General features: G+C 42.1%; 2 protein-coding genes across 32 annotated transcripts in view; one reads left to right on the plus strand and one right to left on the minus strand.

The window, feature by feature from the left end:
• MBTD1 (mbt domain containing 1) overlaps positions 1 to 5,213 on the plus strand; it is a 63,853-nt gene extending 58,640 nt beyond the window's left edge. For all 31 annotated transcript variants that reach the window (XM_071210570.1, XM_071210564.1, XM_071210577.1 and 28 more), the window contains one exon: positions 2,021 to 5,213. In XM_071210570.1, coding sequence (XP_071066671.1) covers positions 2,021 to 2,139 — 119 coding nt within the window. In that variant the 3' untranslated portion in view covers positions 2,140 to 5,213. The remainder of the gene's footprint in view (positions 1 to 2,020) is intronic.
• A 2,588-nt stretch (positions 5,214 to 7,801) lies between these two features.
• Positions 7,802 to 21,864, minus strand: LOC101418636 (nucleoside diphosphate kinase B). Its single transcript, XM_058283948.2, has 8 exons — positions 21,730 to 21,864; positions 20,255 to 20,384; positions 16,648 to 16,749; positions 15,503 to 15,615; positions 10,732 to 10,861; positions 9,767 to 9,868; positions 8,760 to 8,872; positions 7,802 to 8,060 (listed from the first exon to the last, which is right to left on the minus strand). The coding sequence occupies exons 2-8, from the start codon at positions 20,378 to 20,380 to the stop codon at positions 7,943 to 7,945; spliced, it is 804 nt and encodes a 267-aa protein (XP_058139931.1). The 5' UTR covers positions 20,381 to 20,384; positions 21,730 to 21,864; the 3' UTR covers positions 7,802 to 7,942.
• Between the last annotated feature and the right edge of the window lie 1,878 nt (positions 21,865 to 23,742).

The following is a 23,742-nucleotide window of genomic DNA, read 5'->3' on the forward strand; positions in this document are numbered from 1 at the left end:
TAAGCATTAATTCCCAATTCCCTATGAGTAACTTTTTAAAGAAAGGAATAACTGCACACTCTTGTTTGCTTTACTTTTCCACCATCTGATTAGGGTTTGCTTTGCAATTATTATAGGTATAGTGGATTCATTTTTCTGTCTTTGGGTTATTAAACTGTTCACCAATTCCAAAACAATAAAATAAATTGGCATCTCAAAAGATTAGTCTTTAAATTAGTAAATAAGATGTTAAGGACCATTATTTTTTAAACTAATCTTTTGGTAAATGAAGACATTAAGTATTTTTCTCTGACTACATTTGACTTTAGAAATGTAGCCATTTTAATATTCAACTTGGTAACACTGTTGAGTTTTTGCTTCATGAAAAAAAACTTGTTTGGCTTACTACTCATCTAAATATTCTTGTTCTAATTCTCCTAAATTGTTTTGTTCCAGTATAAGCAATTCCCAATTTACCTTCCATATATATGCATCCCCTCACCCCAGGTAAAATGAAAGCATCTGTAATAGAAGGAAAAAAAAAAAAAAACTTTGAACTTTTATTTGAAGCCAGATGCCTACAGGGCAGATTGATGTGAACCACCATTGAATGTGACTAACACTGTGCAGTGAACACTGTAGTTAGTCAGAGATTCCAGGATCCCAACTAAAGGACACAGCTACCACTGATCATAACCATTCAAGAATGCTAGTCTCATGGTGCCAAGTCTCCCTGCATTTCAGATATTTATATGAAATATCTCACTTCAAAAGGCTCAAATTTAAAAAGAACTGGGGGCCATAGATAGGCAAGAGCGGGGGGGGGGGGGGGTACAGTTTTTGACCTCTGATTTAAGGGATCTGTGTATGCTTAAGTTAAAAACTTGAGAAACAAACATCTCTGAGAGATTGGTAGTTATTGAGACTAGTTCTTAACAACTGAGGTCAACTATATGAAAGAGGAAATGGACATTTTAATTAGAAAAGTAGAGAAGTAGTTTTTTGAGGGGAAGAGTTCTTCTTTGGAAGGCAAACATAGGTTTCAGGAAAAAGATTAGGTCAATCTGAAATTACTCATAATTGTGTTGAGGAGCAGTAAAAGTAACTAAAGTTTTTAAAAAGGGAAAATTTCCAAGTTAAACTTGGCCGGAAACTGTTGCCATGGACTAGTGCTGGTCCCTGCAAAAGGTACATGAAATTCTTTCTCTTTATCCTTGCCCAAGTATCAGAAAGAACCCTCTTCTCACTAAGAATTCAGACTACCATTATAGCTACATTGTAGATTGTGTACACTTCTCTACCCAGAAACCTAAACCCCACTTAAAGCAGTGGAAAGTGAAAACAGTTTTCCATATAAATACATGTAAGATCTATTAGAAAATGACCTATTTGTAAATTGAGGACTGCCTATCATGTTAGGTTTGTTTTAATTAAAAATCCAAGTCATCAGATAAGATCCTAGACAGACATTATTACTCTTAAATGACCCCATTAGTAATGTTAGTTTTGCACCAGTCATTTTCACATGCTGATGTTAATTTTTTAACTAAAATAATTGCTGTTTTTCCATATTAGTTTTAGAATATGTATACTCAGATTTATATCATTTTCTTTTCCTGCAGGGAGTCTTTATAGTAAAGGTACTCCTTAAGGATAATAAGATTAATGTTATCTTTATGTTACTTATAAATCTTGTAGTTCAGAACCATGCAATATATCATTTGTAATAGACATTGACACAAATGTGAATACTCAAGTCATAACAAAAATTCTAGTCACTATAGTCGAACTCTTAGCTTGAACATTCCATTGAAGATGCCTAATGCATATCATACAGTATTGCTCCTTTGTTGAAGATTAGCTGCTGATATACTTTAAAAACGAAAATCAGTTGGCTGCTCATACTTCAGAGGTCTAATTTTAAGACTGAAGAAATGAAGTCTTATTAAATGTAAATCTGATAAAAATGAAAATAAAAGGCATTCTGAATATTCCAGAAAGGCTTAATGACATCTTCCATATTTATCTCCCTTTTATACAGTGACTACATTGCAGCTGAAGGAGGAGTTGCTAGATGGAGAGGATTATAATTTTCTCCAAGGAGCATCTGATCAGGAAAGCAATGGCTCTGCCAACTTCTACATCAAACAAGAGCCATGAAGTGGCTTAGAAACCAAGGGTGGGAGGGAAAGAATTTTACACAAGACTGATTTGTAATCAATCCAGCTGTACAGCAAGACTATCCTACTGGGACCTTTTGCAAAACATAGAAAATTTCATTTCCAGGTTTTTCAGGTGGGTGGGGAAAATATTTTAGTCTGGGGGAGGGGGGAGAAATTTTTCAATTTATAAAGATGGACAATTTTTGTGTTGTATTTGAAACTTTTGAAAGAATTTTGTAATATTTTCCAAGTTTGGATTTATGTGCATTGTTAACAAGAACTGAAATTCTAACTTTTTGGTAAGATTAAAGTTTAGGTAGCAGGATTGAAGGAAATAATTTAAGAAGGATATAGTTGTAAATGCAAATGAACTGTCATTACAAATGAACCTTTTTGGTACCTTTTGGGAGATTTTGGAATTTTAAAAGTTAGGCCAGTCACATCTCCAGCTTCCTTTGCTGCAGAAATATGCAACTGAACCCCCTCATGGAGGGTTCATCACCACATAGATCAAGGAAGGGATAATTCTGCTTGTTAGCATTTTATTGGAGCCCATTTTAAATGTTTGTACAGAAATATTTTTCATTCTTTGAAAATTTATTTGGAGTTCTATATGAAACTGGAAGAACTCTGGATACTTTTATATTTTCTCTTTTAATTAAAAAAAAATTTATTAGAATTAGAATTTTCCTAACACTGAAGTGTTAAACTGGAATGATTGACAAGATACAGGATCTCGATCTACATGTTGAGGGGTTGGGAAAATGCAATCTTGTCTAAGTTTATTTTAGTTTCCTTGCTAAAAAATATCACCAAAAAGGGATTCTGGTTGGTCTCCATCATTTCCCTCAATATGTGTGATAATACTTAGTTGAACCACACCCCAAAACAGATGGTCTGTATCACCAAGAAAATTAAAAGTTGTTTAAAGCCAAAATAAGTTTAGATTTCAAAATCATTCATCTTTGCTTTAACTATCCTGAATTTGAAAGTAAATTTCTTAATTTTCTTAAGATCCCTCATATACAGTAGTAATTGTCTTTACTTGTATTCAGAATTAATTTTAACTATTGTAACTGATTTGGATGATTTTAAACATTCCCTACTTTAAAATTTGCATGACTTCCTTAAAAAAAAGAATATAAGGGTAAATTGGTGAAAGGTTTGCTCTCTGCATTTTCTAACTTTCTACCGAGTTGTGACTGTATAAGACAGCTCTAGCGTTTACCAGTGAGGTTCATAAACTAAACTCTCAGGAATTAATTGCATCTGTTCTAGAAGTGCTTCTGGGTCTTAGCCTGACCTCTTCAGAGTGGTAATATTGACCATCTCCTCTGGAATATAGGTAAGGCTAATTAGAAATTAATCAAAATGATTAACCTCTACAGTCCTTCAGCCTATGGAATGCTTTAAAAATCATTAATGGAAAGCCCCAGGAGACCATTTTAGGTAAGATTTTTGTTTGAATTTTAAAATGCATAGAACGTTAAAAACCAGCAATTTATTTTCTAAACTATTGCTCTACTTTTGGGTATAATAGCATTGGTAATACGCACAGGTTTACCTCATTCTATGCAAGAGGGGTTAATAATAACATGGTTTTGTAGTTGCTACTGGAAGTAAAATTTGTTACTTTAATATAGTGTAAGAATGTATGGAATCGCATGTCAACTTTACTTAATACCGACTCTTCGGGGGCATAAATGCAGATCATCAATGCAAGTTGGTTCTCGTGTCAAATATATGTGAATTCAGCTGTTAAATTACTGGATATTTATCTTAAACAACATTGCTGAGAGGGACCTACTGTAAATGTGACATCTTCACACTTCCCAAATCTTTAACTTTTAAGAACCTTCCCATAAACTTAAAGCCTAGAAGACTTCAAAGCAAATGTTACAAAAATCTTTATTCTCAGGCTCAGTGAATTAAACCCAGGACTCTGCATGATCTGGGCACAAGAAGCCAGTTGTATGGCATAGTCTACCAACACCTTGGCTTTAGGGACTCCCTGGGGGAACTGAGTACATGAACCAAGAGAGATGATTTGGAGCCAGTCCTGTTTATTTCTGTGAAATGCTCATTTGTAGCCAGGTTTTATAAGCTTCCAATTCTACAGCAAAACCAGGCTCTGAGTGTTTTAGAATTACCCACCCATTCATGAAGTGTTTCTTGTCTTGATGCCATGACCAACAGTCAAAAGTTGGTAAGATCTTCCTACAGTCTAAACACAGTCTGAAGCCCTCATTATTGTGCAGACCCTTAACTCCTGCTGCTGAAGAACAGATAATAAGATAATGCAGAGGAGACTTATGTCTTAGCCATAACTCCAATTGTACAACTCAATAGCCCCATTCTCTCTTACGGTTCAAATGTACTGCTGACCTTCGGTTTGTTTTTATTTTTTTCCTGTTAGGATTATTTGGGGATTTTTGGTAGTTTAAATTCTTTAACCCTTTCCTTGCTGTGTATGAGGAAAGCTAAAGCTGTTATCAACTTCTTATTCTACGGATACTAACACGGGTTTTCAGTGTTTGTTTGTTTGTTTATTATTATTATTAATTTTGCGTGATGTGAATACCCTCTCCCATCAATATTTGTATTATGGTGCTATATATTTGGTAATGATTCTTTAATATTGGGAAGGGATTTTAAAAATACTGTGATTAAACTGGGTTTCTTTCTTTGATTTTCATATTTTAAATAAAGCCACATCATTTATACAAAAAAAAAATCATCTGTCCCTGGGCAAATCTTTTGAGGACAGAGGTCAAAGTAAACTGCATAAGGTTTTTACATCATTTATGTATGTATTTGATATATAGATCAATATCTGTACAAATTTAATCTTTTATTTTCTTGGTAACTTGGGAAGTGTTTGAAACTTTCTCATGAAGTGTATATAATGGCGTGAAGAATTCTTTCGGAGAAATTTATGTTCCTTTCATTTTTACCAAATTGCAAATTTTCAGCATGGATGTGAAAAGCATTAAAATTATAACTTTGTGTACAAAATGGAAATAATTCACTAAATTTGCCCTTTTTTTACACAAAATAAAATGTTAAAGTTGAGTTGTATTTGAGCAGTTCTTTAATATGCTTTGTTTTGGGGTTTTTTGTTTTGTTTTGTTTTTTTTAAGATTTATTTATTTATTTATTCCCCCCTCCCCCTGGTTGTCTGTTCTCTGTGTCTATTTGCTGCATCTTCTTCTCTGTCCACTTCTATTGTCGGTGGCATGGGAATCTGTGTTTCTTTTTGTTGCTTCATCTTGTTGTGTCAGCTCTCCCTGTGGGTGGCGCTATTCTTAGGCAGGCTGAACTTTCTTTCGCGCTGGGCAGCTCTCCTTACGGGGTGCAGTCCTTGCGCGTGGGGCTCCCCTATGCGGGGGGGGGGGGTTACCCCTGCGTGGCAGGGCACTCCTTGTGTGCATCAGCACTGCGCATGGGCCAGCTCCACACGGGTCAAGGAGGGCCCGGGGTTTGAACCACAGACCTCCCATGTGGTAGGCAGACGCCCTAACCACTGGGCCAAGTCTGATTCCCTTTTTTGTTTTTTAATTCACAGTATTGAGTGCCTTCTGTAAGCAATTAGAGGCCTCTGTGAAAGTCCGATGAGCTCCTTCCTCAGGCAATGTATGATTTGGTAAGATGAAGCAAGCACTTAAGTGCTGAGTGCAGAGGAAGAATTTACTTGTCAAGGAAGAGAATATGGGTAGATGTATGAACAAGGTTGCATTTGACATGGAAAGGTGGGGTGGGAGGGAAAATTCAAAAACAACCATAGGAGCAGGGTTGGCATGCTTTTTTTTGTGTTGTTTTTTAAATTTAAAACACTCCATATCTACCTAATATATAGTACCTCTTTCCCTCCATATTCCCCTGCTAACCTCTAATCTACTTGGCATGCTTGTTTTTAAGGAGAATTTTTTTTTTTTAATCTCAGCAGCAAAGTTCATTAATTCAAAGTTTGAAATTAACCCAGGCAGCTCTGTTTACATTAAGAGTGACTGCCCTCCTTTACCAGCAGCTGGCTCTTTGGAAAGTGATTAACCTTACTACAAAACAATCTGTATTTTAAGGATGTAAGCTAGTCATGAGATGGATAGGGTCCCTTCAGGGGTTAATTCTGCACTTCAGAAAAGTATGGCACGTTCCAAAGGAACACAAATGGAACCTAATTTCTACTGTTTTTTTCCTTCAGTGGCTTGAACAGCTGCCCCAGGAAGTTGGAATTCCCAGTTTGGCACTCATTTACTATCCCATGAGCTTTGATACATATATTCTTCTTTAAATCATTACATGTCTCTTGGGAAATTAGTTTCCTGGTATACTTTATGCTCAGACCATGTTTTAAGAATAACAAGTGTTTTCCCAAAACAAGTAACTTTTCTAGCGTTGTGTTTATTATCCAGCCTTGCAAGAATAGAGAGAACAGTTAAACTAGATTTCCTTTACAGTTACTGAGGTGTAGAATAACCTTGTCTGTTAGGAATTCAGGCCCTGAGAGCAGGCCATACTTTTGCTGACAACAGATAACATGTAGAAAAAATGCATTTTTAAGTAAAGCATTTACTATATGGTAAAAATTTTTGTTGTTGAAAATCATAAAAAGCTCTAAGTATATTGTCAGCTTCTACACACTTAACAGGTATAGTAATAGGTCCTAAACCGAACTTTCCTCTAGAGGCAATTCTAATATTGCCATAATCTACCCTTCCTTCTCATTCACTTCTACCAAATTAAGTCCTAACATTCAAGGCCTTCTTCCAAATTTGACCTCTCCGTTTCTCCTTCAAATTCATGACTTTCTTTTATCACCTGGAAAAGTTTATAAAGGCAGAAAAGCATAGTGACAAAGAACATGGAGTGTGAAGCCAGCCACTTGGGTTGGAACCAGGTTCCATCATTTTCCAGTTACATGGGTCAGTTTCTTTGGATGTAAAATGGGGGTACTAGAGCCAACCTCCCAAGAGTTGTGAAGTTAAATGAATCATGTATATACAAAGTTCTTAAAGCAGCCCTGGCAGAGCAAGCCCATACTTAACTACTACTGCTAGTCCAAGTACCTGGACCAGTGTGCATAAGAATCCTCCAAGCATGTTCAAATGCATCCCTGCATCCCTAGGCCCTGCCTGATAATCTATCACTTTAATAAATTATTTCCACTTAACTGTAGTAAAAGCATGTAAACTTTTTGTCAAAATTGTATTTGAAACTAGAATCCTGTACCAAGCTGTCAATGTATTTACTGTATGTCATTATCTTATATTTTGCTTAGCAAAATGCACTTAAAATGTAGTATTGAGTCTTTTATCTGGGAATGACATTTCACTTTCACCAGTCCCTTAAGCAGAAAACAGCTTTTAAAATACATGTACTTCTGTAGTAATTTTTAAATCAAACTCCAGGTGACAGTGATAGATTATCTGTTTGTAGTGGGTAAGTGCTACCTGGCATCATTTTATGTCTTCTTCAGCCCTCTCTACTACTTTCCTTCATAGAGTCTTGAGGTATACCCAGGCAATGAGAATAGAATCAGATCATTCTTTCGTAATGAACAGGATTAATTAGTTCTGGATAATCTGGATAATGCTGCTTTAGCAAGGGAACCAAGTCACTTCTTTCACCTTAGGATCAAGTAAGCACAGGATACTGCCCGCAGTTCCCAGAGGCTTTATTGGTAAATACGCTTTAGAAAAGAATGATCAATCCTTTGCTTCCAGGTTTGTGGAATGAAGAGCTGTGTTCAGGGACACGTCAAGCAGTGCCAAGAAAGAGGAGACTGCTACTTTGTCCACCTCTTATTCATAGACCCAGTTGTGAGCACAAGACTTGAAGTCAACCAATTCTTCTGGCTTAAACCACAGACTGATTTCTTTTTCAGCACTTTTTACTGAATCACTGCCATGAATGATGTTCCTAAGAAAGAAACCAATTACTAGTTACCATGTTTTCCAGAAGAAAAATCTATTTAATGAGTAAAGCAAGGGACAGCCACTGCAGACATATTCAGCCAATCAGCCACTTAAAAGCAGCAGACCAGTTACCCACAAAATATGTCCTCTTAAAAACAACTATAAAACTTTAAAAACATCCCTAGTTCTCCTTTATCATGCTTTCCCCATATTCCCCTCAAACAGTGCACATACCCCAAGACTGCTGACAACCCTGACTTACAAAGCCCAATCAGGGCGGTACATGCTTACTAATGACAATCTCTTTAAATGCTTTTTCATACTTTATTCCATGTGAATCTCATAAGTGTCCATTATGATGATAGTCTATTATATCCTTATTTATGCAGATGAGAGAACCAAGAGATTAAGTGACAAACCCACAAATATAAAACCAAACAGGAAAGAGCCAAGGCTAGAGCCCTTCCTTTCCCCAAACTCGGAGCTTTCTGCTGTGCCACATAGGACCCACATACTGCTCCCTTTGCAGTGTCTTGGTTAAAATTTTAAGTTGCCTAAGGAAGTAATTATTCAAGAAAGCTTTTAAGTCAATGATAATCACCTAAATTAAAAGTCCAAAATTTTCTATAATTGAGATATGCAGAAAATGTTTGCTTTATGCCCTATTTCAATGGAAAAGTAATGAACTCTCTTTAGGACTTACCTGCCAACTTGAATGCAGAAGTCCCCACGGATGGTGCCTGGCTTAGAATCCGCTGGATTAGTCTCCCCAAGCATCACTCGACCTGTCTTCACCACATTCAGCCCCTCCCAGACCTTGAGAGCAGAGAAAAGGAACTCATCTGCCATTATACCATTCTGGACAAACGTCGTCTCCTACCTAGCAGTGGCATAATTATCAGCTCCAGTAGAGAGTAGGGTCCTATATAACAAGCTCCATTCTGTGTGTGCTGCTAAGATACAAAAAAATCTGACTTAGGGACTTCTCTAAGATTAGCTGAGACACATAGATAAGCAAAAAATTGAAGCATCCTTATGCAACCACAAACTGAGAAATGATGGAGTAGAAAAATAATGGTGTCAATGGGAAGGGCTTCCTGAAAGACAGCAAGAGATGGCAAAAACTGAGGTGAAAAAGGAATATGTATTCCAAGGAAGAGCTGAAGAAGAAAAAGTCATTCAGGGAACAGGAAATAGATCTGTTTTTCAAATTAGTTAAATAATCAATGCTTCCCCTATTATGCCATTTACTTCTAGTCTCTTTGTGTCCTATTAGACCTTAAGGCCATACTAAAAGACTGCTTAGTTTCTAGCATAAGATTACAGAGAACTTTTGCTTCCTGTGTTACATGCTTATGCTTGAATTTTTCATGAGAAAATGGAGGAAACATTAAAAGTAAAACACCTGTCAAACAACTGACAGAATTTAGCACTATTCTGTGCAGTAGGACTCTCTTTCAACTGGAGAGGTATTCCCTTAAAGCATCCTTATTTTTTCCTAAGGTCTGATTCCCTTTCCTTTCTCTTCCCAAACTCCTAGTTGCTCAGTTAACTAAACAACCCCAGCAGGCTCCATTTGTAAAATAAGGAATTTGGAGTAGCTGGGGACCCCGCCTACAAAGGTCACATGCAGGCATTCAGTAAACCCAATTACATACTAGCCCTTATTTTCCTTGAGTCCTCACCTCTCCCCACCCCCCAAGCACTCACCATGGCCACAACGGGCCCTGAGTTCATGTACTTCACTAGCCCTGGGAAGAAAGGACGGTCTTTCAAGTCAATGTAGTGTTGCTTCAGGTGTTCCTCAGAGGCCTGGCATTAGAAAGGAAATGTCAGTTAGAAAATAAGCTGAACCCCTCGTTAATATGTTAGGCTCTCTGAAAGTCCAGTTAAGTATCTTACTCCATGTTGGTAAGGTGTGTATAAAAAGACCATGAAACTGACGCAATTTTAGCAGAAATGACACCCTAATGTGAATGACAAGGATTTTATAATCTTAAGTAGGTAGTTTGAGGATCTAGATTTAGGGAAATAATATGTTAGCTGCAAGTGAAGTAGAGCCAAGGAAATATGCCAGAATGAGGTTATAGCAAACTCCTCTGGCCTATTCACAATATCCTTTTAAACATTTCACATGGTAACAGAACATTTTCCTCGTCACTAAGTTAAAATTTCAGTATTTAAGATCCAGATCTGTACCCCAAATGCATAGTTACTACCCTACACCAAAGGACATCTTTTAAGAGGACGAGCACCCTATATAAAACCTCTAAGTTTCAGGCTTAAACATAAAAGGATTTCAAGCCTCAATTCTGTGCATATGTGGGCCAGAGCTGTGGGTGCGGGGCCCAGGCTTCCCTCACTCCCTGCTGTCTGCCAGAGAGGGAAGGGCAGGGTGGCGCGTCCCCACACGTGCACGCAACCCACGGGGGGGAAAGGTAGCCTGGAGCAGGAGTCACGTTACCTCCTCTTAACCTTGCCAAGGGCATCTGTTCTCCGGGCCAGTGTCCGGGCCTCGGTAAAGGCAGGCCAGCCCCAGCAGGACAGAAGAGCCCTGGGGAGGGGACGCGGGGTGAATTGGCAAAGGGGGGCTCCGACTTGTAAAAGGAAACGCGGCCAAACAGCCGCCGGGAAGGAAAAATATCCGCGACCGAAGCCGGGAGGGGAGTCGCTACCCGAAGGAACTTCATGGCCACGAGGCGGAATCCCTTCTGTTCAAACCGCTTGATGATCTCGCCCACCAGGCCGCGCTGCACGCCGTCTGGCTTGATGGCGATGAAGGTGCGCTCGGAGTTGGCCATGGCCCTGCGGGGCGTGAGGGGGGCGGTGTCTGGTCAGGGTCCCGGCGCGGCCACGTCCGCCCCCCTCCCCTACCTCATTCGGCCCTGGGGAGCGGCAGCCCCCGCCGCGCGCCGCCGGAGGAACACGTGGCTTTGCGGCCTCTTCCGCCCCGCCCGGGCCTCAGGCCGCCGCCCTCCGCAGTGCCCGAATGTCCGCGTGAGGGACGCGGCAGGCGTCCCAGGGGAGTGCAGGGCCCAAGGGTCCGGGGTATTCCCGGCGCAGGGGCCTGGCCGCACGGGTGGGCGCCAGAAGCCCGGGGTGCGCCAGACTCGACACAGTTGGTTGGCGGCCCGGAGGGGGTCGAGGGGGAAAGCGCTCACAACCTTCTTACCAGGAAGGCGGCGGGTGCGAGCGGCAGCGACTTGTCTGCGGTGCCGGTGCGGAGACTCGCAGCGCCCACCCGCCTCGCCGGTCGCCGGGGAAAAGGGGAGGGCGGGGCGCGGGCGGCCACACCCCGGAGGGTCCGGCCGCCAACCGCGGGCCGACGGGAGGCCTCTGTCCACGCCCAGCCGCCTTCCCGGCGCACAGCCTTGGTTTGCAAGAGGCCAGTGAGGGGTCCGGAGGCAGGAAGTGATTTATTCTCCAACTGGATGACCCACAGGCAAAAGTACAAACGTCCCAAGCCTAACGCCTCATATTTTCAGTAACTCGTGTCATCCCCAATGCCACACACACACCCGAGTACGTGCGCACACACAAAAACCCGCTTCTGCTTCTGGTCTGGAGTTTACCTCGGTCAGTACTTTTTTTTTTCTTTAATGCCGTCGGGGGGGATTGAACCCAAGATGTTGTATATGAGAAGCAGGTCCCACTTCCCCAACCATGCGTTTCAAAGTGTGACTTGCTCCCTCCTTGCCAGTCCCCTCGCCTTTCCAGGCCCGAATCAGCCATATCATTCCCACCGAGTTGACAATCCCTACCCACCCAGCAGGAGGGATTCTCTCAGAGCAATCAGGACTGCCGTCTCTTTGCAGACAATTTGCACATTCTCTCGGCTTGGCAAAGCCCTAGACTTTCCATAGGACCAAGCTCTCATGTGGTGTCACCAACTTGTCCAGCTTCCTGAGGGAGTTAGCAAATTCCTCCTCTCAGCTTACCCAGAATGAGTAACATCCTTCCCCTCAGGCACTGTGCTTACTTGCAACTGTTGAAATGAAAATCCAGGCCTCTTTTACACCCTATTAACTTTCCAAGATTCTAGCTGCAGGAAATTCATGTAGACAGAAAGATCACAACATACTAGGGGTGGTGGAGGGGGTGGGGATTGGGGAGTTAATGCTTAATGGGTACATAGCTTGTGCTTGGGATGATGGGAAAGTTTGGGTAAGGAGGGAGTGATGCTATGTAGCACAGTATTGTGGAAGTAACAAATACCACTGCATTATATACTTGAAAGTGGTATAAATGGGAATTGTTACATTGTATATGTTACCACAATTAAAAAATTTTAAGTCACCTATGGAAAAGAATCTGGGAATTTCACTGACGATTTCTCTGGAGTCATTTGCCGTGGCTGGGTCATTAATACCTACCTACTGTAGTCAATAACAGCCCTCTGCCTTTCACTTCTCCTCTCCTTCCTGAAGACTGTTCCTTAAACAAGGTAGTTATAACCCTCCACCTCACTACACATATATTCATTCTCCAAAAGCCCAAGTACTCTCCTCTCACTCCACAAAACCAACAGGACATGCTTAGTGTGAAACAGAAATATATCTAGCCCTTAGCTCCCCAAAAGAGAAGGCTGCCCTATCTGACTCTCCCCTCCTAAGAAGTCCCTTTCCATCTATTGCCTCTACCTTATCCAAAGCCAGGGAAACATGGAAAAGACCAAGAAAGAAAACCGGCTTAAATGTATGACAGAAATCGATAGTTGTGTTGCCCCCTATATCTATTCTCTTCTTAGGAAAGCTCCTGAGTTTAATGTGGGCACATGGCTGCCCAGGTAAAGATAGTATTTTCCAGTTCCTCCTATAGCTAGATGCAACATGATTGAGTTCTGGCCAAAAGGATGTTAAAGGGGTGTGAAGAGAGCGTGGGCCGTTCGCCCGTGGTGGCTGGGACTGTGCCCTCGAACCATTGCCTGGACCAAATGTGGCCTCACTGGGCAGCCCTCGCCAGAGCCCTGCTGCCTTCCCTCGTCTCCGAGCTGCATATGTCCTGAGCCGGCTAGTAAGATAGGGAATCTAGAGCTGGACCTGGAACCTGGCAGGAAGTCCACGTGGGTGAACGCCGATACCCCCAGGATGGCTGCTGCAAGACTCCCCCACACACACAAGATTCTGTCATTCAGAACAGGATTTCCTCCAGAAACCAAGAGAAGCCCCGGATATTCCCCAAGGACTTTATCATTGGGCCCTCCTGGGGGAATGATGGGGGGTAATCAATCAAAAGAGCAAACAGCTGGGACTCCTCCCCTGCCAAAGGGGTGGGATAATTAATGGTTCAAAAAGCAGGCACAAGGCCTGAATTCCCTCTCTTGCCTTTGGACCCCAATTCTGTCTGCCTCCCCCCACCCCCCTCCCGCTTGGGCCACCACGCAAATAAACCTGGGGATTTATAATCTGTAATGGGGAACTGTAGTCTGTAAATCAGCCCATTTTATCACTTCTCAGCCCCTTCCTCTCTACCTGGGACTCATGATGTTATTTTCTCCCTCCCTACCTAAATAAATTACTGGTCTAACTAAAAAAAAAAAAAAAGGGATGTGAAGGTTGTAAATTCAGGGTTGCACCCTTAAAAGGGGCACCTCTTCCACTTCCCCTCCTAACTTGGTGGAAGGCAGATACAGGGTGATAATCTATCTTCAACTGCTTAGTAGCCACCTAGGTCCCTGGATCAGTCTTATCCGCACCCCTGCATACCCATTTGGACTTTTTTTTCTAAGATTTTATGTATTTATTTCTCCCCCCGCCTATTGTTTTATACTCACTGTCTGTTCTCTGTGTCTTTTCTCTTTGTGCTTGTCTTCCTTTTAGAAGGCACTGGGAACTAAACCTGGGACTTCCGATGTGGGAGATGTGGGAGGGAGGCGCCCAATGGCTTGAGCCACCTCTGCTCCCCCACTTGGACTTTTAGCAAAAGAGAAGTGCTTCTATGTCTCTGCTAAAGCAACCAAATCAATATCCTAACAAATTGAAGCTAGAAAGATTTCTCCTGCTTTTTAAAATTTTTTTAATAGCAGAAAAAAACATTTTAATTTTTAAATTTCCATCACAACTTATTCTTTCAGCCATTACTATATCAATCTGAAACAGAGACTACTCTAGGCATTTTTAGAAGAAATTAACACAGAATTGTAGCAGAGAAAGTACTTTGTCTAGAAAGCTTAAGAAAATGTTTTTGAAAAGTATTTTTAGATACTTCAAGTTACGAGAAAATTCACAATATAAAAAGAAAGTATTTAAGGGGTTATAATAATCTACAATTTTCTCCAAAAGTGAAAATTATTACTTTATAATTTATCAAGCACATTTTGTTTTCTGAGTCTTCATATTCTCCTGCTTCTTTTGAGGCCAAACCCAGGGACCCAGCCCTACTGACCACATGGCTTTTCTGATTTGGGGAGCATTTACAACTTCTCACACTCTCCTATCCACCTAAGTCCATGAGAGCTTCTCAAGAGCAGGAAGGGTATCTTTTGTTTCTGGTGAGTCTTCTGTGCCCAGCACATTCTTGGCAAACTAGAGTACCTGTAGATTGGCTAAGGGCCGAGAGTGGATGGGATGCAGGGCGGAAGGAGAGAGATTGGCAAAGAATGCCTGTGTATGTGTGTGATCTCTAAGGCTGATATAATTGATAATTTGCGAAAAGGAAAAAAAGAATACAGCAATACGAATTAACCAATTCCATGAATCCTACTTTGGGATGGAACAGTTTAATCTGATGGCAGCCCATAACACTGTACAGGGAACACTCACAGCTGGAAAAGAGCTTCCCTCCAGATTACAAGAAGTTCCTGGAAGTAACTAAATGTGCTACAGCCTGGTCCCCTGCTGTGGGAGGGAGGGCAAGTAAGGTGGTAAAGCTCCATGGCTGCCTTTGTGTCACTCATAGATCCAGTCCTGAGCACAGGTCTTGTAATCCACCAATTCCTCAGGATGAAACCACAAGCCAATCTCCTTCTCTGCACTCTCCACGGAATCACTGCCATGAATGATGTTCCTGGGTGGGGAAAGAGATGGCCACATTATAAAGAACAGAACGATTAATGTGCCTGAAAGCCTAGAGGCACTACAGCAGAAAAAGCCAAAGCTCTGAGTACATGTCAAAGGCAAAACCCCACAGCTACGGTTAATGTAAGAATAAAGTGCCCCCTTCCCATCTTCCCATATCCAGCCTCCCCAGCAACACTGACGCACACAGTGAGAGCTTTCAGGAAGGGCTCTGGCCAGCAGTGTGCTGGGTCTCAACAGAGGTACAACCACAGTGACCAAAGACAGAAGCCCTCAAAAGTAGATTCTAACTTAATGGGAAGGAAAATGATGAACTCTGAATAAAAACCAAACTGCATATGGTATCACGTCCATCCCCAGTCTCAGGTACCCAAATTCTTCTGGCAACTCACCTGGATTTTGATAAAGGGTAAAAAGCATCAAATCTCACCTGCCAACTTGGATGCAAAAGTCCCCACGGATGGTCCCAGGCTTGGAGTCAGCAGGGTTGGTCTCCCCAAGCATTACTCGGCCTGTCTTCACCACATTCAGCCCCTCCCAGACCTCCAAAGACAAAAGAAGATATGATCATGGAGGAAAACCTGTCTCAAAAAATCTGGCAACTATTGATTCAAAAAAAGAAAATGAAAAAGCTCTCTTAAGATGACAGTCATTCAATGAACAAATACGGAGCACCTACTTGTTCCAAAACTGAGAATACTGAACTCACTTGTGCCTTTCTAAAATCCATTCTTGGCAAGGCAGCCAGAGTGCCATCTTGAAAATATCAAGTGAAAAGCCTCCTATGGCTGCCCAGCACAGCCCTCCAGGATTGGGCCCCAGTCTGTACCTCTAAACTCATCTGATCCTACCTTCTCTCTCACCCACTAAGCTTCAGCCATCCCAATCTGCTTTCTATACCCCAAAAAGCCAAGCGCATTCACACCTCAGGACCTCTGCACATTCCATTTCCATGGCAGGGAGGGAATGCTCTTCACCACAATTTTGTGCATGGCTGGCTCCTTCTTGCCATTCAGATCTCAGTTTGAAAATCACCTCCTCAGAGAGGCTTCCTTGACCACCCAATCTAAACTGGTCACCCACTATCACATCATCCTCGTACATTTCTGTGCATATCATTAATCATTAACTGATATATATTCGTTTCTAATTTATTTCTTGCCTGTCTACCCTCCCCTCCAAGAAGGAAAGGCAAGGAAAACTATGAAAGGAGATACTAATTTTGTCTCATTCATGGACTATATCCCCAGTGTCCAAAAGAGAGCCTCACATTAAGAGTCCACACTTGGTGAAGAATTACTGCAATAAACAAGAAACAATTTCCCTGCCCTCCAGAAGCTTGCAGTCAGACAGTCCTCTCCTAGTCTCTCCCAACCATGGGGCTTCAGATACGGAAGCAAATGCATCTTGTCTTTGATGGGTCAAAGAGCCCAACTTATATCCTAACTGTCCAATCCCCAGCCCTAATTTCCTGTGGCTCAATGAGGAACTTGTATCAGAAACCAGAATCACAACACTCACTCTTCTCCACTCCCAACTCAGTCATTCACGTCTACCTCCCACATGTGCACTCACCATGGCAACCACTGGCCCTGAGTGCATGTATTTCACCAGGCCAGCATAGAATGGACGGTCCTTCAGGTCAATGTAGTGTTCCTTGAGAAGGTCTTCAGAAGCCTAGTCCACAGAGCAGAGAATGAGAATTGGACCCTTAAACCATCTAGGAACCAGCTGTAGCAGTTTGATATAGTTATGAATTCCAAAAATAGCTATTGGATTGTTTGTAAACTGGTCTGTACCTGGGCATGATTAAATTATGATTAGGGCTTTGATTGGGCCACGTGAGTCGGGTGTTGAGTCCCCACACATTCGTGGGTAGGGACTCAACAGATAAAAGGCATGGCAAGGACAGAGTTGGAGGCTTTTTGATGTTGGAGGTTTGATGTTGGAGTTTGATGCTGCAGTCTTAAGCTAGAGCCCTGGGAAGTCAGCACACAGAGGAAAGAGAAGCAAGCTCCCAAAGAGAGGAGCCCTGAACTTGGAGAGAAGCAAGGCCTGGGAAGAGAGGAACCCAGGAAGCCTGAACCCTGGCAGATGTCAGCAGTCATCTTGCTCCAACACGTGGAAATGGACTTTGGTGAGGGAAGTAATCTATGCTTTATGGCCTGGTATCTGTAAGCTCCTACCCCAAATAAATACCCTTTATAAAAACAAACTAATTTCTGGTATTTTGCATCAGCACCTCTTTGGCTGACTAATACTTCAGCTATTTAGTTAATTCCCACTCATCCATCCTACTCTTTTTAATAGACTTTAAAAATTTTTTTTAAGATAAATAGATCATACAAAATGTTACATTAAAAAATACGAGGATCCCATATACCTCCACTCCCCACCCCTCCCCCTCCTCCCACATAGCCAAATTCATTTCATCAGTGTGGCATATTCATTGCATTTGATGAATACATTTTGGAGCACTGCTACACAGCATGGATTATAGTTTATTTTGTAGTTTACACTCTCTCCCAGCCCATTCAGTGGGTTATGGCAGGATATATGATATCCTGCATCTGTCACTGCAGTATCATTCAGGACAACTCCAAGTCCTGAAAATGCCCCCATATCATACCCTTTCTTCCCTCTCCCTGCCCTCAGCAACTCCTGTGGCCACTGTCTCCACATCAATGATACAGTTTCTTCCATTGCTAGAGTAACAATAATTTGATAGTAGAATATCAGTAAGTCCACTCTAATTCATATTTTATTTCTCCATCATGAGGACCCTGGGACGGCAATGCCAACTCTGCCTCTTAACTCGAGAGGAGCCTAGATCCACAGGGCTGATGGATGGAATTCTCCTGCTTGCAGTTGTAGATTCTCTTGGTTCCCTGGTGTGGTGGTTGACTATCCCCACCTCCCTGACAATCCTTCTCTTAAAAACATGACATCTTGGCTTGCTGATTGGATTATTCTCCAGAGCATCAGAAGGGAGCAAAGGCAGGGACTAAAAAATGTTTCTTTGGTTTTGTACCAATTTTTCCCCTATTGGCCTTGACTAGTCAGAATAAAACCACAGAAAGTTAGAGCCAAATCCAGTCATCTCATTTCACAGACAGGGAAATATAACAATATGAGGAAACTGCATTACCAGAGCAAGCCCCCACTACAATGTTACCAGGAGCCGAGGGAGGTGGTCCTGGCATTTGATGAGCAGCAAACAGAGCCAGGTCATTTCAGGAATACTTCACATTTATTCAGAGGATAAAGGCCCAGTGTAGTGACCATGCAATTCCCCCAGATAGCTGCCAAGCACTCAAAAGGACATGATAACTAGCAATAAATAATTTGCTGAAGAATGAATTATAATCTCCCACACTGCAAGGCTGGTAGGTGAGAACAAGTTAGCTAGAGAGCAAACCATATGCTTACCAATTCTAACTTGACTGAAATCTGTTCTCAGTCATTTTGCCATTGCATAAACTCTTGGTAAGCATCTACCAGGGTCCCTCAGTTTTTCCAGTTCTGTGGTACTTACTGTATTGAGGCATACTGCACACCTCACTGATAACACAAAAATGTGGAGATTTGCTGCCCAAAAGCAGTTCCAAGATATCCTGTTGTTCAGACCCTGGTTGACCATCACTTGCCAAAATAAAATTATATGATCGTGTAATCATCCTATGGTAGCTATTCACCCTTCACCTCATCCCTTCCAACCCAAATAGAAGAGTTGTCTCTCTTACCTTAATACTCTTTTAATTTAAATAGTTTCTAATTAATTTTAGTCCATGAAACAGATCACAGGCTTTTTAGGGGGAAGTAGGAGGAACCTCAAGATTTTCCTTATCTCCCTACTCCCTGCCGCATTTTAAATAACAGTTTTGACTCATGACAGCTATCCCTACAACCATTTTATGCCAAATCCATGTACTTGAGAGGAAACTCAGTGTAAAGGAGATAATATATGCACTTAAGGGTCAGAGAGACCTGGATTAAAATCCCAGCTGCAGGACTGATTATGTGCTATCAGGCATGTCACTTAATCTCTCCAAGCCTTAGCCTCTCCTCACCAACAACCAGAGGAAAAGGAAAACATTCCCCTCAGGGCTGTCATGAAGACTAAAGGAGAAAACAGGCAGGAGTGCCTCAGGCAGTGCCCAGAGCATAGTAAACGCCTGCCTGATCAACCATACTCATTTCCTTTTACCTTCAAAGTCTAATTTAACATGCAAGGCCTCTGGAAAACAGTCCTTGTCCCCACCTGGCTCTAATCATTCCATCATGCTCTCCTCTCAGCCTTAACATCAGTCTACCCCACTTTATATTAAAGCGCTTTTCTAAAAATATCACCCAGGCACTAAATTGCAAATCAAACTGTATTTAAAATGTACTAGCAGAGTCCAAAGTTGACTCCTTTAATGAAATGTATTTGCTTTGTGAATTTGAAGTCTCGTCTCTCAGGTTTGTATAAAGGGTTCATTTTTTTTTTTTAGTATTTATTCCTGCCCCCCACCATTGTTTGCGCTTGCTTTCTGCTCTCTGTGTCTGCTCATCTTTTAGGAGGCACTAGGAACCAAACCCAGGACCTCCCATGTGGGAGGCAGGCACCCAAATGCTTGAGCCACATCTGCTCACCTGAAGAAAGGTTCTTGGCCAAATCAATTCTTGGCGTTTATTGAAATGTTGTTTGTAGATGTCTTGAGGGTGTGTCTGCTGTTTCAAGAAGTCCTCTCCAAGTGCAAAACCAGTGTTTCCCAATGTGCCACTATAGTGCCTAATATATGCCACTAAGTGGGGGGGTAATTGATGATGGAAAGATTTCCTTGCTGAAAAACAGCTGCCTCAAATGGGGTGGGGTGGGGGGTAAGTTATCTAAAATTGTCTGCTCAGGAGCTCAAGAATGCCTATCACTCTGAGTCAGAAATCATAGTGCTGCAATATATGTGGCTCTCTGCATTGCTAAGGGAAGAGACTATTTTCTATTGCCCTAGGTAACTTGATTTGTTCCAAGATTCAGTCACGATGCTAGGCTACTAAGGAATTTCCATATTTCAGGATATTTGTACCCACACTTTACCATGGAGAAGTCTAAAAAAGAAGAGAGGGGAAAGTAGAGAGCCTAACTTGCCATATTCCCCTATACTACAAAGGAATTGAAACAGGAAGAATGAAATCCACTTACCTGCAAGAATTTCAGACCAACAAGGCGGAATCCCTTCTGCTCAAAGCGCTTGATGATCTCTCCCACAAGGCCCCGCTGAACCCCATCAGGCTTGACAGCAATGAATGTGCGCTCAGTGTTGGCCATGGTCCTGGGAATGGGCAGGTGGGGGAACAAACAGCACTGACTATCCTGCCTACATTCTTATCCTTCTTAAGAGGATTAAACCCATGAAGCTGGTTCAAATCTGTCATGTCAACTCCAAGTCTCACTGGTATGGTAAGAACCCAATTACTTCCCATCCCCTAATCCATGAACTAATCTTCCAAAATGGGAAAGGGTACAAAAGCTGGGACTGTCATTTCTGTCCCATTTGATCCAATAAGCTTTTATTAAGCACCTATTGTGTACTCAATAACCATGGCAAACTAAGGTAAGGGGTGTAAAACTAACACACCATCTTTCTCAATAATCCAGATGGGGAAAATTACACTGATAATGTGAAAATGACACTTGGTAACAAGGCAGTATGAAATAAGGTTTGGCCCACAGCCATGATTATTAGAACTGGAAAGGGTTTTCTAGATTGTTTCAATACAGTCCCTTCATTATACAAATGAGGAAACAAGTCCATTGCACCAAAGTTAGGGCCAGAATCCAGATTTCCCAACCCCAACTCTATGCAATTTCTGCTACACCCTAAGATGCAATGAATATTCTGACTAGTTGGTAAACAATGGATTGTGGAAGAAACACAGCCAGTGGTAATGTCTGATATAAAACTGCAATTTCACAGATCAATGTACTGGAAGGAAGTATAAAGAGCATCTATTCCCAAGTCTTCCTTTTACAGAGGAGGAGAATGGGGTCATGACCTGCCCTGTCTCAACACAATGAGAAAGAGTAGCTCACTCATCTTGGAAGACAATCCTGGTGGATAGCAGCCACCTACTGACTCCTGCGTAAAGGCCTGGTTTATTCCTGTGCCTGTCTCCAATACCTAGCCACAAGGGCCTAGTCTTAGTTTGTCTCAATAAGCACAAAGAAAATATTTTAAATTATAAACTGTCCTTCAAGAAAAAGATACGAAGCCCCCAAGGACTGTCTGGAGACGCCCCGATGAAAGCTCGGGACAAGCACGGATTTGACAAGAGAAAATGGGGCCAAAAAAAAAACCCAAAAACACAAATAGCCCCTACAAATACCCCTCTCCACCCACCTGCTACACACAGACCTGTCATTTATTCAACAAATACTTAACTGAACGCCTACTATGCACCAGGCACTGTATTCGAGAGAGTCAAATAAGGTACAACTGCAGTCACCGACACGTGGCGTAGAAGTTCACTGACAGGTTTGCACCTGCGGACAGTCTCCTCATCCCTTGCCCCCCTCCATCCTATTCCCCTCCCTGCCTCGCAGAGCGGACCTCATCCGCCCTCTACATCCCTGACCCCATTCGCCCTCCTCTACTCTCAAGACCCCGAGCTCCTCACCCCTCCGGTCGCTTCAGCTTCAACCCGGCATATGCCGCTGGCACCGGAAGCACCCCGGACCCCACGTAGTTTCCAGACAGACGCACACGGAACGCTTCTGCTGAGGTCTGGCTCGGAAGAGCCCCTTTTAGAAGACACCACTTGTCCACGTTTCCTTCTGTGGGTAGGCTGTTATTCTGCGGCGCAAACTTCCGATGCCTAACTTCCGGCACTAGTTTCGTGCTCTTCCGGCAGGGAGCTATTTTTCTTTCGGTCTTTTTTTTTTTTTTTTTTAATTCTGTGATTCACTTCCTACGTTCTCAAGTAAGTTGATTCCCCCAAGAGGTGGCGCTCAGACCATTCATGAAGTCTCAAGGGGCGCCTGATAGACGTACTGTTCCCTCTTTATATTATTCAATCCATTTCTCAACCAGTCATGCAATAAATAACTGAGTAACTGCTGCATGCTAGGCACTATTCTAGGCCCTGGAGATGTAGTAGTAAGCTCTTGGAGTTTCTGATGGGGTGGGGGGCAGGAGCAAACAATAAGCGGATAAATTGATATGTAATATAATATCGTATTATGTGTTTGCTATGAAGAAAAAGCAGAACAAAGAAGGGGATAAAATTGAAGGTGAAGGCTACTTTCAAGGTTTGTCAGGGAAATCTGAGGAACTGAAATAAAACAGACTTGTATGAAGTGAGGGACCAACCCCAGGGACTGAGGACATCCAGTCGTAGATGATCCAGTTGGAATATGGGAATCACCCACTTTTTCCATGTAACATTTATGTAATCTAAAGTGTCTCTAAAAATAAAATAAGGAAGCGGATTTGGCTCAGCTGATAGAGCGTTCTCCTACGATATGGGAGGTCCAGGGTTCAAACCCAGCACTTCCTGGCCCATATGTGGTGAGCCCATTGTGATGGTTAGGCTAATGTGTCAACTTGGCCCAATTACCAATAGGTAATTGTATACAGTTGTTTGGTCAAGCAAGCTGGATAATTGTAAGACAAGGACATTATGGGCTTTAGTCACCAGTGAGTTTACTGCATAGATGCCTGATTAAAGCTAGGGAGATTGCCATCAGCAATGAGTGACACTTTATCCAATCAGTGGAAAGCCTTAAAAAGGGAAGTGATTTCAGCATTCAGAGAGAATTTCCCAGCTTATCTTTGGACAGCCAGCGCCTCCTGGAAACTCATCAAGGACCTTCATTGGACTTTTATCAGAGCCCTGGTTTTCAGCCATTTTGCTGAACCTGGACTTGCCATCCCCATAGTAATGTGAGAGACTCTTATAAAATCTCATACTATTTACAGATACCTCCTGTTTATTCTGCTTCCCTAGAGAACCCTGACTAATACACCCATACATTGCTGATGAGAATTTAAAATGATATAGTCGCACTGGGAAACAGTGTGGCAGTTTCTTATATAACCAAATATGCATTTACAATATGACCCAGCAATTGCATTCTTCAGCATTTATCCCAGAAAAAAAACTTATGAACACAAATGTTCATAGCAACTATTTGCATTAGCCAAAAGCTGGGAATAGACTAGTTGGCCTTTAATGGGTAAATGGTTGAACAAACTGTGGTACATCCATACTGTATTAATCAGGGTTCTCTAGGGAAACAGAATCAACAAGAGATATCTGTCAATAGTATGTGATTTTATCAGAGTCTGTCACGTGCCTGTAGAGATTCATAAGTCAAGGTTATGTAAGGCAGGCTGCAACCAGGGGCGCCAATGAAAGTCCAGTGAAGGTTCTTGACAAGTTCTGGGAGATGTTGGCTGTCCAAAGATGAGCTGGGAAATTCTTTCTCAATGCTGGAATCACATCCCCTTTTAAGGCATTCAACTGATTGGATAAAGCATCACTCACTGCTGATGGCAATCTCCCTGATTGATGTAATTGTAATCAGCTATCTGTGATTTACCACTGCAGTAAAGTCAATGGTGACTAAAGTTCGTAAATGCCCTTGTATTACAGTTAGCCCAGTGCTTGCTTGGCCAAACAACTGGGCAC

Source organism: Dasypus novemcinctus, chromosome 21 (genome assembly GCF_030445035.2).
Source record: "Dasypus novemcinctus isolate mDasNov1 chromosome 21, mDasNov1.1.hap2, whole genome shotgun sequence".
Classification (NCBI taxonomy): domain Eukaryota; kingdom Metazoa; phylum Chordata; class Mammalia; order Cingulata; family Dasypodidae; genus Dasypus; species Dasypus novemcinctus.

What these genes read in the sequence shown, in the direction of transcription:
- LOC101418636 (XM_058283948.2), bottom strand. Translation starts at nt 20,380, where the DNA reads ATGGCCAACACTGAGCGCACATTCATTGCTGTCAAGCCTGATGGGGTT. An exon ending in CAGGGCCCGTTGTGGCCATG is followed by an intron (nt 8,873 to 9,766) that starts GTGAGTGCTTGG and finishes TCTGCTCTCAAG; the next exon opens with GTCTGGGAGGGGCTGAATGT. An exon ending in TTCTGCATTCAAGTTGGCAG is followed by an intron (nt 8,061 to 8,759) that starts GTAAGTCCTAAA and finishes TTTCTTTCTTAG; the next exon opens with GAACATCATTCATGGCAGTG.